The sequence below is a fragment of the Xenopus laevis genome, chromosome 5L, assembly GCF_017654675.1.
Source record: "Xenopus laevis strain J_2021 chromosome 5L, Xenopus_laevis_v10.1, whole genome shotgun sequence".
Lineage (NCBI taxonomy): Eukaryota > Metazoa > Chordata > Amphibia > Anura > Pipidae > Xenopus > Xenopus laevis.
The window spans coordinates 81,626,070-81,642,138 of record NC_054379.1 but is presented as its reverse complement, the minus strand read 5'-3'; the positions used below and the strand labels follow the sequence as shown (position 1 = coordinate 81,642,138).

At 37.5% G+C, this 16,069-nt stretch overlaps 1 protein-coding gene across 2 annotated transcripts in view; it reads left to right on the top strand.

The window, feature by feature from the left end:
* The window catches only part of armc2.L (armadillo repeat containing 2 L homeolog), a 60,451-nt gene that overhangs the window by 34,843 nt on the left and 9,539 nt on the right, over window positions 1-16,069 (top strand). For both annotated transcript variants that reach the window (XM_041562995.1, XM_041562996.1), the window contains exons 7-13: window positions 7,194-7,289; window positions 7,443-7,618; window positions 8,896-8,998; window positions 9,788-10,011; window positions 11,712-11,857; window positions 13,620-13,719; window positions 15,082-15,400. In XM_041562995.1, coding sequence (XP_041418929.1) covers window positions 7,194-7,289; window positions 7,443-7,618; window positions 8,896-8,998; window positions 9,788-10,011; window positions 11,712-11,857; window positions 13,620-13,719; window positions 15,082-15,400 — 1,164 coding nt within the window. The remainder of the gene's footprint in view (window positions 1-7,193; window positions 7,290-7,442; window positions 7,619-8,895; window positions 8,999-9,787; window positions 10,012-11,711; window positions 11,858-13,619; window positions 13,720-15,081; window positions 15,401-16,069) is intronic.

Here is a 16,069-nt window from a genome sequence, read left to right as displayed (position 1 = left end):
ATCCACTATTTGGGATTCGTCCTGATCCTTGGTGAAACATTCAGGCAAATTCCGAAATTAGAGGCAGGAAAGGAAAAAGTGTAATAAATACTTTTGTGACGAAAAGACACATGACTTCCCTACCCGCCCCTCATTTACAGATGCAAATTAGGATTCGGTTCGGCCAGGCACAAGGATTCGGCCGAATCGTGCTGAAAGAGGCCGAATCCTGGCCGAATCCCGAACCAAATCCTGGATTCAGTGTATCCCTACCGAAAATCCGTCATCTCAGACCTTTCAAGGTCATGTATAAGTCAATGGGAGATCTCAATTTGAAGATATTGTGGTTTGCATTGGGTTTAGACTGACAATCTGATGCATTCAGGTTTTCAGGCAAAAACTCAAAAAAATTGAGCAATTTCGGAAATTTGTGAAAAAATCGTACGATTCGGGTTTTCACTTGATTTTGTTTTTTTCCCCAATCCGATTTATTCAAGTTATTTCAGTAATAAATACGGCAAAATCAGCCATGGTAGTTGGTTGAGCTTTTTTTATTTATTTATTTATTTTTCGTATTGTAATTTTTTATTGAATTTTTCAACATAGCACAGAATAAGAATAGTTATAGAGTAGTTACAAATAATAGCTATAGTTCTGTACAGTCAGCACAGTTGAATTTTATATATATATATATATATATATATATATATATATATATATATATATATATATATATATATATATATATATATATATAGCATTTATTTAGCCAATGATGTGCATAGATCAAAAGAGAGAAAGGATCTCAACAGTGAAAGTCGAAGGTAGATGAAGGAGGGGAAAAAATATCCCTAAAACAACTTCCTTATTTGGAGATTCAGATTTAGATGTGTGTTTTGTACCGGTCCGTTTCTTTGAAATTTAGCCATCTCCACCAGATGGAAGTAAACATTATGTTTTGCTCTTCTGTACCTGCGGACAGCTCTTCGGTGCCATAAAGCTTCTCCAGTTTGGCCAACCATTCCTTTATTGTTGGAATTTGCCTGGATTTCCAATATAGAGGAATGAGATATTTTGCTGCATTGAAAAGAAATGGTTCAAGGGAATTCTTAAAAATAGACATATGCTTGTTGTGAAACAACAGGTAGTACTCAGGTTGTCTGCCTAATGTTTAATTTAGTATTTCTTCAGATAAAGTCATGATTTGATCCCAGAGAATTTTTTATTTTAATTATGAGATAAATTCAGATTTTAGTAAATAACCCCTCTAATGTGATGATGCTTTTATTGCCTTCCAGGTTTGCCTTAACCATGGAAAATAATGCAGCTCAAATTCACCTGGCAAACTGCTTGCCAGTTCTCATTGATATATATAAATGCAATTATTAGAAGTACAGGTATGGGATCCATTATCCGAAATTATGGAAAGGCCATAGACTCCATTTTATCCAAATAATCCAAATTTTTAAAAATAATTTCCTTATATCTATAATAATAAAACAGTGCCTTGTACTTGATACAAACTAATATATAATTAATCCTTATTGGAAGCAAAGCTGACCTATTAGATTTATTTAATATTTACATGATTATCTAGTAAGAAGATCCAAATCATGGAAAAGATCCATTATTAGGAAAACCGAGCAGTCTGGATACAAGGTCCCATACCTGTACTATTAGAAATGGTGCACTCAAATTTAAATTTCTGTCATTCTCAATTCCCATCACATAGTTGCCCCCATTTAGTTTCTAAAAGGGTAAGTCTGCATGCCATGCATTCAATTCGGTGGATGGAAAGTATAGCGAGGTTGAATGTGTTAGAGAACTGTTTCTCTATGGCCATAGGTTTCACCAAGGTTGCCACCCGGCCGGTATTTTATTGGGGAGCTAGTGTATTCATCTACTTTGCTCTAGTCAGATATAATTTAGAGTGGTGATATCCCTGGTGATATAGTTTTATGGCCTTTTCACCCAGGTAGGTTATTTTAAAGCGTAGAATGTGGATGTGGGAAGGTCTGGTGAACTATTTCACATTTCACATTCAATTTAAAGGTACTGAAACATTTCTATTTTCACATCATAGTAAGCTCTTCCTCATGTTTTAGTAAGCCTACCTCTAAAAAAGGCACACTATTCTTTAAAGTTGACATGGGTGTATAAAAAAAAGTAGAAAGTTAAGCAAAAAGTTAAGTAAAAAAAGATAGGGGGAAAGAGAAATGAATATGGGGCATATAGAGTTGTTCCAGCTAATTACAATTAAAGTTCTGTAATAAATATGGACATATATAATAATCACACCTTGTCGATTATGGTAACTAGATTTATTAACTCTAAGGACGTATTACAAAACAGCAAGATCTATGTAATATTATATGATGTATAGAAAGAGAAAGATCTATCCTTTCTGCAAAGTTCACAAAAGAGTCCTGCAGCAGGTTGGGTACCCGTGGGTTACCCTGCAGGTTGCGGGTAGAAGTTCCGGGTGCGGGTATAGACGAGGTTCTGCGGGTTTGCGGGTCGGGCCGCAGGTCTTCTCAATAGTGAATTTTACTCCTTTTTTCTGATCACGTCCACTTCCGATGATGTCACTTCCAGTTTACAATGACAGCACTTCCTGTTTTACTCGTTTTTTTTCTGACCATGCCTACTTACAATGATGTCACTTCCGGTTTACAATGACAGCACTTCCTGATCCATGATGGTCAGCGGGTCGCGGGTCTGGATTGCGGATAAGTATTTGCGGGTCGGGTAGCGGGTCAAAGCGGGTAAGAATGCGGGTCCGGGTTGCCTATTGCAGTTTGCGGGTACGGGTAGGGTACGGGTTCCAAAAATTGACCCGCACAGGACTCTAACTTGAGGTACTAGCATGCCATTCTTTAGTTAGAGCTCCCTTGCACCTAGTTCCAACTGTGCAAACACCAGGAAGTGGTTTTATGCCATTATTTCACATCACATGCTGTGGTCCCTTGAAATCCCTAGGACCTGGCTTACGGAGAGCTGCATTTTTCAGCACCACTTTCACACCAAGGGGCCTATTTATCATGCTGTTTAAAAATTGGAGGAAAACATCATCGGTGATGATGCCTATAGTGACCAATCAGCAATTAGATTTCAGCAGTCAACTACTAGTTAGAAAACAAAAGCAAAGATCTGATTGGTTGCTATGGACAACATCCTCCAGTTTTTACATAGCAGGCTAAATAGGCCCCTACAGTCTCATCCATAAAGTTGGGTAACATATATTGCACCACCTTCATGTGAACATTGCACAAATATACATTATAAAAATGTAATTGTACCTTCACTGTATGTATGCACAATTGCACATACATCTTATTCATTACAGACAAAACTTATCACCTATGCAAGAACTGATAGAACTCTGTAGTCCAACTGTTTCCTACCCCCCTTTTATAAGCTTCTAATGATAGAGCAGTAGGTTATCATTGATCTACTAATCTCATCCTTACTACCAATCATGCCTCCCCCTACCACATCTACTGCTTAGTCTCTCTTTGGGAGCTATCTGCACAGTCTGAGAACCTCTGCATTATACTGATTCAAAACACTATAGTATTTAAAGATAAAATTAAATCGGCAGAAAACGTTAGCAGTTTTAAACCCTTTTCCAGTATTTCGGGATAGTTCTCCCCATGGGTTGCTTTGCACTAGAAGTGGTAACATGGTGTAATTGTGCCCTCTTAATAACATGATATGGTTATACAGTTTCAACAGGGTGTACAACGAAGCTGTTATAATAAGCAAACTGGGCCAAGCTATATGACTTTACCTTTTTGCAGCCTTGTTAGATTTATATTTTGGGGGAGGGCAGCGACATGAGGAGAGAAGAAGGCAGTACGTATGAGTAAGTGTGTGGGAGAAGCTTAAAGAATCAGCAGTGTTGCTAAGGCTCCTGAACCTTCCTGCTAAAAACAGTAGCCAATCACAGAAAATTGGGTAGTGAAGCCTCCGTCACTTTGTGACCAGTCTGATGTGTGTGTTGAAAGTACACCACAAAAACCACAAGAACTTCAACAATCTTCTGTACTCATTTGTTTCAAGCTTCCTGTTCATTATCTGAAACCCAGTGTGATAATGCAAAACCACTTGTCTCATGATTATTCTTGTGCTTTAGAAACAAATAAAATAAGGTAGCATGTTTTTGTTTGGATAAAATTAGATGAGATGTAATGGAACATTTCTGTGTTTGCATCTTATCATTTTGTATCATTAAGAAATGCTGCAGGAATTAACCCCAACACAGGACTTGGCAGCTCAACCTATTTGCTGTATTGCTTAAGGGTTATTGAAAACATTGACATATTCCACAGCGATACAAAAGAAGGAAGAGAAGCAAAAGAAAACTGTGACCGATATGTTTTTTTATGCCACGGATATCAGCCCTCCAGCAGTTGTGAGCAACTCCCAGCATTCTTTGCACAACTTTGAACAAGGATGTGAAACACAAGGCAAAACTGCTGACTGCTGTAGTTCACAAGAGCTGTAGGACTGCAGATTTCAAATGAGTTCTAAAATGTTTGTGTTATTTTCTTTGAAATGAGAAACAAAAAAAAAAAAAAAAGAATAAAAAAGGGTACATTTTTGTGTTCTTGATCAAGCCTGTGTACATTTTAAATGAAAATCCTGGAAGGTGGGAGTGATTCCCGTCTCTAGCACAAAAGATGTCTGCAAAGCCTGATTTTTGAATGTCATCTTAATTTTACATGGGATGGCTCACGATTATTAAGGAATAACAGAACTAAAGTTATTTAATTATTTCAACATTAAGGGGCAGATTTATTAAGGTCCGAGTTATGTTATCCACCAAAAATTCGAGTTTTCAAGTTGATTTTTTTTGGGGTCAAAATTCACATTTTCAGGTTAAATTTCAAGCTATATTTTTCACGTTTTTTGCAAATAATACATTTTTCAAGATTTATTATACCCAGACCCTGGAAATAGCTAGAATCTGAAAATACACCATCTAAAACCTGTCGAGGTAATGTAGCAGTCAATGGCAGAGGTCCCTTGAACCATTTGAAGATGTTAATAGCCTTCATGATGTTTGAGGTTTTTTTGGAGGGTTTTGCCCAAAAACTCGATCAATTTGAGCGATTTGAGTTTTTTCCTGCTTGCTAACCCCGAACTCGCTGATTCAAGTTTTTCCCATTCAAGTTTTTTTTAAAATTAGAAACCATTTGAGTTGCGAGTTCATTTGAGTTATATAAAACTATACAATTCTACTTTTTATAAATAACCCCCTAAATAAACCCACCAATATGGATTCAGCTCAATAAAATGGAGCCTATGGGAGAAGGCCCTTCCATTATTCTAGATAATGGATCCCCTAACTGTACTTCTAATAATTGCATTTATATCTATCAATGAGAACTGGCAAGGTGAATTTGAACTGTAATTTTTTTCCATGGTAAGGCAAACTTTGAAGGCAATAATAGCATCATCACACTAGGGGGCAGATTCACTAAAGGGCGAAGTGACTAACGCTGGCACAAATTCGCCAGCGTGTCGTCATTTCGTAACTTCGCCAATTCACTAACGGGCGCTGGCGTAAATTCGCTAGCGAAGTGGACCTACTCTAGCGCTACTTCGCACCCTTACGCCAGGCGAAGTTGCGCTATGGCGAATGGGACGTAACTACTCTAATTTACTAACTTGCACATTTTACTGGATGTTACCTCTTGCGCCAGACTTGCCTTCGCCACCTCAGACCAGGCGAAGTGCAATAGAGTAGTTAGGGCTTGCTTCAAAAAAAGTTGAAATTTTTCCTAAGTCCCAAAAGACGCTGGCGTCTTTTCCTTTTTTAAGGGTGATAGGCTGAAAAAGATCGTTAATTTTTTTGGGAGCACCCTCCTTCCCCCCTACATTTCCTAAAATATGGCACCTAAACTATACAGTGGGCACATGTATAGGGCAAAATAACAACTCTATTTTATTTTATGAAGCTTTCCCAGGCTTGTGTAGTGTAATGTATTTGCTGCTACATATACGTCCATTGTACTTTAACGTGGCGCCATATGCAAATTAGGCATCGCTAGTGTAACTTCGCTTTGCTTGACGAATTAATGCTAGCGCAACTTCGATACCGTTCGCCTCCCTGAGCGCAACTTCGCATTTTAGTGAATTTGCGTAGCGCTGGCGAAACTACGCCTAGCGAAGTGTGGTGAAGCTATTGCAGGTGCAACTTCGGATCTTAGTGAATTTGCCCCTAGGGGTCATAAATTCAGAGCTATGTGGAAAATGGGTTTCTGGATAATGGATCCTATATCTGTATTTGAAAATTGAGTTGATGATGTAGGCTTGTACATTTAATTTTATCGTTGCACATATTCTGTACATGTATATGTATATAGCTGACCGGTTGGGCAGCAATACAATCATTTTCAATGTTCAACTTTTATTTTTGCTGCAATTTATTTTTGATGTGGATTGTAAGTTCCCAAATGAAACTGGTGATATAACCATTGTATTATCCATGTCAAACCAATCAGATGTGTATGTTTATGGCTATCTTAAGGCCTTATTCACACTGAATGACATGGTTCTGCTAGTTGGGTTTAAATAACTTATTTCAGAAATGGCATAGTATTATTCATTGATTGCATTTGCAAAGTGTCTTATTTCCATGAGATGGAACTCATATTAAATTTAAATTTTTACAGTGATCCCCTTTAAGATCACACAGTATTTGTGACTGTAATAGTCTCTGGTAGAACCATATTGCCATGTCTAGTGACACTGTTTAGGTCAGTTCCATGCCACAACTTTGGTCTGACTCTGCATTTTTTTTGGAACTACATGCAACATGTACTTCCCAACGTTCCCAGAGTGAAAATGGGGTATGTTAGGCCATGCCCATTTAATCACCCCCATCTGATGATTATGCAGTAGATACTTTGGCAAATTCCATGATTTCCAGGACTACAAATTGGGTCAGTCCTGTTTGAATAAGAATATCAACATAGTAATAGTAGTATATTATGTGGCAAAAATGCAGTTTGCAGGTTGTAGAGTGGAATACATATCCAAAAATATATTCTGTCTTGGTCATAATCCAGTTGTTGCATTTAGTCTTAAGCATTGTGTTTGGGGGGATTCATGAAGTGTCCTTATACTACTGACATTGTGGAAAAATGTATGTTTTATTTTTAACCTGTGCTTATTTTAATTCTTCATATCTTATGTCTTTGGCAAAGGGTCTGAACCAGAATCTACTGTGTCAGAAGAGGAAACTCGCCTTTGGAATGAGAAGATTTGCCCAATAGTGCAAGACTTAGAAGCTGCTCAGCATGGTAGGAGAGAATTCTTATGTTTTATTTAAAATGTGTTTTTGTGTTTCTCCTCTTTAGCATAATAGTGTTGTTAGTGAAACAGGAGCTTTATTATGCAGTATGTTGTATACATGTTAAAGATCCTTATGTTTGTCCTTTCTCCTCTTAAACCAGAAAACAATCAGGATGATCTCTGTTCTCTGTGTGTTAAACTACACGAGGTCCTAGAAGAAGAAAATATGTTGGGAAAGAAATGCAAATGGAGAGTTGTGGTTTTGAAGACTTTATTCAAACTAGTAGACATGGGTTCAGATAAACTTGGAATCATTCTTGCAAAGTTAATTCTAGCAGTAAGTTCCACTTTTCTTTCACTAACATGATGATGTAAAGCAGAGATGTCTAAGCTATATCTGTTGCTGAATTACATCTATATATTTCTGCAAAAGCCAGAGGGCTATAGGTTTGGTATCTCTAAAAGAAGGCACATCAAAACTATTTACAAACTATGCATGACCAACCATGCATATTACATATATTTATTTAAAGGGCTTACAATCTGTGGAAAACAGTACATAGTCTTCCATTAATTGAATAGTCTATTAAAATGATATATAATACAGCTGTTTAATTATCTGGTAATAAGGCTTTGGAGGATTTTTTATTTAGTTAGGTTGGTCACATACAGGCAGATTTTGGCATATGTGACTGGTTGGTCCACAGTCCAGAGAGTTAGAGATTTGCAGAATGTATGGCCTGATAATACAAGTCACTGGTTGGCCCATTTTCTCATCTTGGCTAATTTCTGTTTTTGTGATCACATTAGAGTTTTATACGCCAAAAAATCTCATGGGACATGGACGAAAAAAAAAAAAAAAGACAAAGACCAAATAAGATGTATTGCATGCTTGTGGTAAAGGCTTTCTTTGTATTTTATTCTAGAGCCCTTGTTAGCTAATGTGTTGTGAGTCTCACCTTTGTTTTACTTTTATCATAAATGAATGTGTGCCTTGCTAGCATTTTATAAATAAATTATGATTTCCAAAAGCAATTGATCTTGCAGGCTAATGGTACCTGGGTGGTTGATCACTACAATCCACTCAAGTTGAATAGTAATGGTTAAAACTTTATGGTAATATGGCAGCTGCTTGTTATTCTATTGAAAGGAAGACGCTTTGCCTCTTCCATAACATTTGAATTTTTATTAAATTACTCGATTATGATACATTTTGACAGCTGATCCCATTAGAGAATGGGGTGATCAGATTTCATTACTGTATATGGTGCACTTTTGTTCTACCAAGAGCAGCCGGATAGCTACAATCCATATCAACCATAACGTAGTGGCATTAGAATGTACTTGGGAGGGACACAAGGCTCAAGTCAGTTTATTTCATAGAGAACCATTGTGATCCAAACATCTGTGTCTGCAGACTGCCACATCCCAGCTCAATCAACATCTGTCTACTGGAAGAATTGTCTGCTTAGACAGCATATTTCATATTTAAGTTGCGGAGATGAGTTTCCTATACCTGTAATAACAATGCTTGTGTGAATTGTGCCTAATTCTTACAATTCGTACCCAATGAGTAGATGAATTGGATAAACCCCAGTGTTTTTCTATTTCTAGCTTAAAGTGAGCGGCAGAAATCTTCTCAATACATGTAAGCTTATTTTTAAAATAAGCAGAAGTGAAAACAATGATTCCCTATTTCAAAATGGTAACATCATTGGTAAGATTATTTTCATGTTTTTAAAATAGCTTAGTATTTTGATTAAGTTTGGAAAGTCCCTTATTGTTTTAAGTGATGTTGGCATTTTTATATATTAGATATTGTTAAAATGGATTAGTGATTTTGGGCACCTTTAGGACATTAGGAACAATGATCCTATACTGCTTTTCTGGCCAAGCATTCACTGTATAACATTTATATGAACCAAAAGACAAAACATGTTGGAAACTCATAGCATGGGATTAGGCATAGGCAGACTGATGTACCATCTTTATGAACTTTGCATGCTGAGGAATATATTCTGAATGTATAATGTCAAAGTCTAGGACAATAATGAAACAAATTATGGACTTCTACAGACAGAGCATACTTTAGTTCATCTCAGTCTTCATTTTACCTAATATGACGTGAAGAATTATTAATACATAATTTGCTATAGCCACTGTATACTTACGAATCTCTAGTTGCAGTAAGAGTTGCTAGAGAAAAATCCTTGAGGATCCTGAAACGTTCTTCCTTTTGGTTGTAATTGTATGCATTTCCACAGCTTCGAGCCCACAATGTTTTGAGAGCCAAGCGCTTTATATACATTGTTTTAAGGTGCTTTACCAATTAAAAGAAAAAACATCAGTTCTAGCTTGAAAAAAAACTTGTATAGCTTGTCTAATTTCTGCTATTATTTCTCTGGTTCATATTAATAATATATGCCAAATCATTTTTTAAAGAAGATATGAAAACAATGCAATTTAAGAGCCCCTCTGTTTTGGTTTCTTTTAATGTTCCTTACAGATTCTCTTCTTGAGGTTCTACAAAGTGAAGATGTTCGAACAAATAGTGAAGCTTTCTTGTACAGCATGGGGTCAATCAAATTCCTTTCTGGAAATACAATGATCCTGAATGATTTACTCAGAAAGCAAGCCATAGAAATATTAGTAAAGCTCATGAAAGAGGTCACACGTACAAGCAAAGTTGCAGAGAAAGTGTCTTCCAGTATGAGCCATCTACTAGTACAGGTGAGAACATACTTTTTTTCTACATTCCAGTGGGATCACATTTTGCCATGTGTTATTTGTTTAGCGCTTGTGAAGTCACATGTATCACTCATAGTGCACTGGCATTTTTATTTTGGCTCACATAAAACATGTTTTTATCCAGTGCTGAGTACAGTACTTAAATATCAGCAACATCTGGGAGATCAGAGTTAAGAAACCTTGCCACACACTGATACAGTATAGGACTGGCCCACAGGGATACCAGGAAAAGTCCCGGTGGGCCCAGGTGTCAGTTGCTGCTAAACATTTGGTCTATTTCATGGTCATTCCTTATTTGTATGAGAACAAAGAGACTAAATAGATGGTATAATACATTATAGTATATAAAGAAAAGAGACTAGGAGAATAGAGGTTGAGCGAGGAGAGGAAGAATAATAGTACTAAGAGTGGGCCCCTTGTCTAAGATCAATTGGTGGGCCCCTGGTCAAATATTTTTGGTGGGCCACTGGTGTCCCAGTCCGACACTGCACTGATATATGCTGTTGTTAAGCCAGTACCTCTGAATTACTGCATCTTAGCTGGCATTATAGGGGAAGATTACAGTACATAGATATAACTGTGCGTCGGCCAAATAAATGACAAGATCGCTTGCACAGTCAAAGGGTCTTGCTCTTATTATGACCACATGTATGAAAAGGGTAAACACAAGACAAACTGAAAAAATGCAAATGATATGGCAAATGGAAGAGTTTATGAGGCACTGTTAATGATGCCAGTTACTAACTTATGTAGAATAATACATATGTTACTGTGTAAAACTTTGTCTCGGGCAATAGTATAAGATCTCCAAATATTCACAAGGATTGCATGTTGCATGTTGGAGTGAGTGTTATTTGATTATACTTGCATTTACTTGCTACTAGCAAACCTTATTTGTCTTATATGCCCATTTATGAGCAAGGTAGACTATGATTTACCTTTAGTGGCCCACCGAATCATGACACTTATTGCTAGGTTATTGTGTCTACATTCACACAATGATGTGAGCTTTAATAGTATTAACAGGTTCCTTCATAAAATATTCTTTGCCGGCATGGTAGTGTGGTACATTTTATCCTCTTTAGGCACTTCATGTTGTAAAAAAAGTTGTACTGTATGTCTATACAGTGTCTGGTCAATAAGTTAAATAGTCATTCCGGTTTAAATATGGATTTGATCAGGGTTTCATTGATTATTCCAATCAGCTAAGTAATATGAAAAGAAAACTGAACACATGTAACGACCTGGTAGGTTTAAATTCAGCAACAGTGCCTTCTATTTCTGGGCAGTGATGTATACAGTAAATTTTATGTCTCTAGTGCAGTGATCCTCAACTCAAAGCAGGTGATTATTTTTGAATTCCAGGCTTGGAGGCAAATTTTGGTTGCATAAAAACCAAGTGTACTGCCAAACAGAACCTCCTGTGGGCTGACTGTCCACATAGGGGTTAACAAATAGCCAATCACAGCCCTTATTTGGCACCCCAGGAAGTTTTTTCATGACTTTGTAGCTCCCCAACTTTTTTTATTTTTGAATGTGACTCACGGGTAAAAAAGGTTGGGACTGCTCTAGTGTAACACATTTCTGTAGAGGTGAATGCCACATACCTCCTATGATAATGTCCTATAATGCTTAGTTTAAACATACTTTACTTTACTGTTTCTTTCCCTCTTATTTTATAGCTTACTGCAACACTAAGAAACCTGGCTGATCTTTCCCAATCAAAGCCCAGATTCCTTGCCTGTAATGCACTACCAGAACTGTGTGCATTGCTGGAACACTATATTTGGGATAAGGACATCTGCACTAATGTCTCTCGGATACTCAGGTATGGCCATGAAAACCTTTAAACTAATAAGAATTTATGTAGTTACAAGTGCAAAGTTCACTATAGGATTAGTAACCCATAGCATCAAACCAGATATGAGCATTTACTGCCATGTTTACTTTAGAATAATAAAAACATCTTATTTCTTGTTATGGGTTACTAGATCTGAAACAAGTGCACCTGTTAATACATGTGCTCTCTGTGCATTTAGTTGGGGTTAGTTTTGGCTTTCTTTGGATGAACAACAGAACACAGTATTGATCTGATGAGTTTACTGAGAATTTGGTTGGTGTCTATTGCGTAACATAGTACTAAGACAAAGCCAAGATTTCAGGATGGTTTTGGCTTCTTCCAGGTCATGTTATGCACCAACAGTACAGTCTTGTTGTCTAATATGCACTCTCCTGTCCCTATTGTTTTCTAAGCACTCCTTCTTTCTCAGACTTTGCATACCTTAAGGAGGTGCTGGCTGGCAATGCTCACTGCCTCTGCTGAAACTGAAATCAGTAGGCACCTCTTTGAAAAGGTCTGCATAGGACCCATTATGATCCAATCATTGGCCCAGAATCACATGTTCAAATTATACTGATTTGGCCCATCATGTTGGTGGCCAATTACGTAAAGTCAGCCTTGCCAGAGGAGCAGATAATGTACGGCTATCTTTAGTCTTTTGTTAAAATTTTCGATTCCAAAAAAACAAACAAAACTAACAACCTTTATACAGAAGATGTTATAAAGAAAATAACATTTTTAAATAAATAAATAAACTATTCACATAGATTACTTAAAAAGTAATTTAAGTACATTAATTATCAATTGTTCCCATATTGCATAAAACATGTTTGGCTGACCGTTCCCGTAATAGAACTTCTTATATAAGGGCAATGCTAGTGTTGGTCTTTAATTTGTTGTCTCGCACTAGTTGGGTCAAACTTTTTCTTCTGTGGTAAAAAGCAGGTAGACACTTTGCACTGATTTGATTTGGAGATATAGCAACCTAATGTCAACATGCGTATAGCAAAATAATTTGAACTCTTCTTAAAGGGTGCCTATCCTCATCAGGAGGCTGTGTTGCGTTTCACGCTAGAGTCCTGCAGTGGGTCAGGTACCCGTGGGTTACCCGCAAAAACCTGCAGTACCCTGCGGGTTGCGGGTAGAAGTTCCGGGTGCGGGTATAGACGCGGTCGGTGGTTCTGCAGGTTTTGCAGATCGCGGGTCGGGCTGCGGGTCTTCTCAATAGCGATTGTTACTCCATTTTTCTGATCAGGCCTACTTCGGATGATGTCACTTCCGGTTTACAATGACAGCACTTCCTGTTTTACTCCTTTCCCCCCGATCATGCACACTTTCGATGATGTCACTTCCAGTTTACAATGACAGCACTTCCTGACTCTTGATGGTCAGTGGGTCCGGGTTGCAGATAAGGTACTTGCGGGTCGGGTAGTGGGTCCAAGCGGATAAGAATGAGGCTTGCAGGTTGCGGGTACAGGTTCCAAAAATGCACCCGTGCAGGATTCTAGTTCATACATGTGCATAATGAGTGAGTGTCCATCTTGCTCTTTATGTGCATCCATGTGATGTAAAACTAGTTAGCATTCCATATTCTTCCAGTGGGTGAACAATTTTTGCACAATTGGTGGCTATTTATTTGTCTGAACTTTTTACGCTTCACATTCATATTGACTCAAAGATTCGTTTGTGCCAAAATTAATTCCATCAGTGCATTTTGTATGATTTAATTTTTTTTTTCTTTATCCTTTAGCAAACTTTCTGTGTATAATGACTGTTGCATGGCGTTAGCGGATTGCTTCAGATGTTACGCTTTGCTCTTATCTGTGCTGAACAAACATCCAGAGAAGCAGGTCAGCTAATTCGTTCTCACTACTTCTATAGCTCAATTAGTGTTTAGTTTAGAATTGCTCCAAATATGTGGTTTCAATTATATGTACATGTAGAACTCCTGTGTCAGTGAAACATGTTCCCTTTGTCTTTTGTAGTTAATCAGAAGACCTTTCAAACATTTGTGTTTTGTGGTTTTCTGAGTGACAACTGCCTGACACGTGGGTGCACCCACAGTTGCAGACAGTTGCCATGCAAATTCCATTTCTCTTCCTCTACCACTTTTGAGCAATGAAGAAATAATTAATACTTAAACAGTTTTTAGTAGACTAAAGGTATGGAGATCAAAATTACGGAAAGTCCCCTTATCTGGAAAACCCCAGGTCCCAAGCATTCTGGATAATAGGTTCCATAACATTACTTAGTATCACATTCTTCTAAAGAATTTCATTTTTCTATCACAGTGTTATATACATAAGGTGGTCGATCCTTGTGTGATAACTTAAAGGGTTACTGTCATGGCAAAACATGCTTTTTTCAAAACGCATCAGTTAATAGAGCTACTCCAGCAGACTTCTGCACTGAAATTTGTTTTTCAAAAGAGCAAACAATTTTTTTTATATTTAATTTTGAAATCTGACATGGCTAGACATATTATCAGTTTCCCAGGTGCCTCCAGTCATGTGGCTTGTGCTCTGATAAACTTCAGTCACTCTTTACTGCTGCACTGCAAGTTGGAGTGATATCACCCCATCCCGCAGCAGCCTGACAACAGAACAACGGGAAGGTAACCAGCTCACTGGTAGATATAAGAACAGCACTCAGTAGTAAAAATCCATATCCCATTGTGACTTCTTCACTTACATTGTGTAGGAGAAACAGTAGCCTGTCAGAAAGCAGTTCCATAGTGCAGCACTGGCTCTGAAAGCACATGATCATGCAAAATGACCCGAGATAGCTGCCTACACACCAATATTACAACTAAAAAAAAATACACTTTTTGGGTTAGGAATGACATTTTACACGGTAGAGGGAAATATTTGCAGTGTTAACAGTGTCATTTAGAAATAAAAACTACACCATAGAAATCATTACAGAATCCCTTTAAAGTACAATCCACAGTGTTCAAATTAGATGCAGATAGGTTCTGCATTTTTTTACAGTGCAATATTTTATAGGCAAAAAACACCAATACTAGTCCTAACTTAGTAGAGTCACATTTAAATTGTCACCTAGTTCCAATATGGAAGGATCTGTATGCTGCCTTTCTATGAATGGGCTGGCATTAACTTGAAGCTCCTGGCCTACTAATACAATTTCATATTTTTATAGCCAAACTATTGCATCTATATATTTAAACAATTATTATTTTACCTTCTTTTTAGGACCTGGTTGTTCGAATTGTTTTTACCCTTGGAAACTTGACAGCAAAGAATAACAAGACCCGTGAACTGTTTTATAAAGAACAAGGAAGCATTGAAACTATGTTACATTTGTTACACGTTTACTATGAACTTGATAGAAAGCCTAGCCAGTCAACAGCCATTCAAAATGAGAAGACCACGGAGCTTAAAAAGCCCTCTGAAATTGAAGATGTCCTAATCAAATTAATAAGGACATTAGCCAACTTGTGTGTTCATCCAACCGTGGGTGCTGAACTTGCTGCAAATCAGAACTGCATTACGCTTCTAATGCAAATCCTTGGTAAGTGGCCGTATCTTTCAGATGTGGGTTTCTGATATTACATTGTTATTGTGGTGTATGGGCACACCGAGCAGCATAATTGTTCGTGATTGTCAGAATTAAGTGTTATATGCATGTAATATTGTACAAAATATTCAACCTACCATTACTTTTAATGATGAGCACTGTTACGCATTCTAAAACATAAAAGAAAGAAGAGGAACTTAAATCATTTATCAGTATATGTTGCAGAATGTTACATGAGATTAACAGCAAGTCAGACAGAGATCATCAAAACTTGCATAATGTTGTGCATTGTAATCATTTATGCTGCCCTGCTTAAATGAAGAAGAGAATGGTATGACCCCTGCCCTGGAGAGGGATAGTCAAAGACACTGCCCCAAGAGATCTTTTCTATGTAACCTGTGCAGCAGGACTCAGCTAGGCGACAAAGCACACACACAGCTCAGAAGCAAATCTACTGAGTTGCTGAAATGCCTTCTATTTATTCTAATATGCAAACACTTGAGCTGATGGAGAACACTTAAGAAAACTGGGAGATAAACGGATAAAGAGACCAGTAACTACCAATAAGATGAGATGGTGAAACACTCACAGAGTTGCTAAGCAAGAGCTCTTCCAGTCAGTATTTGTCATGAATCAGTTGCTCTGTCTGTGAGTTCAGCTGAA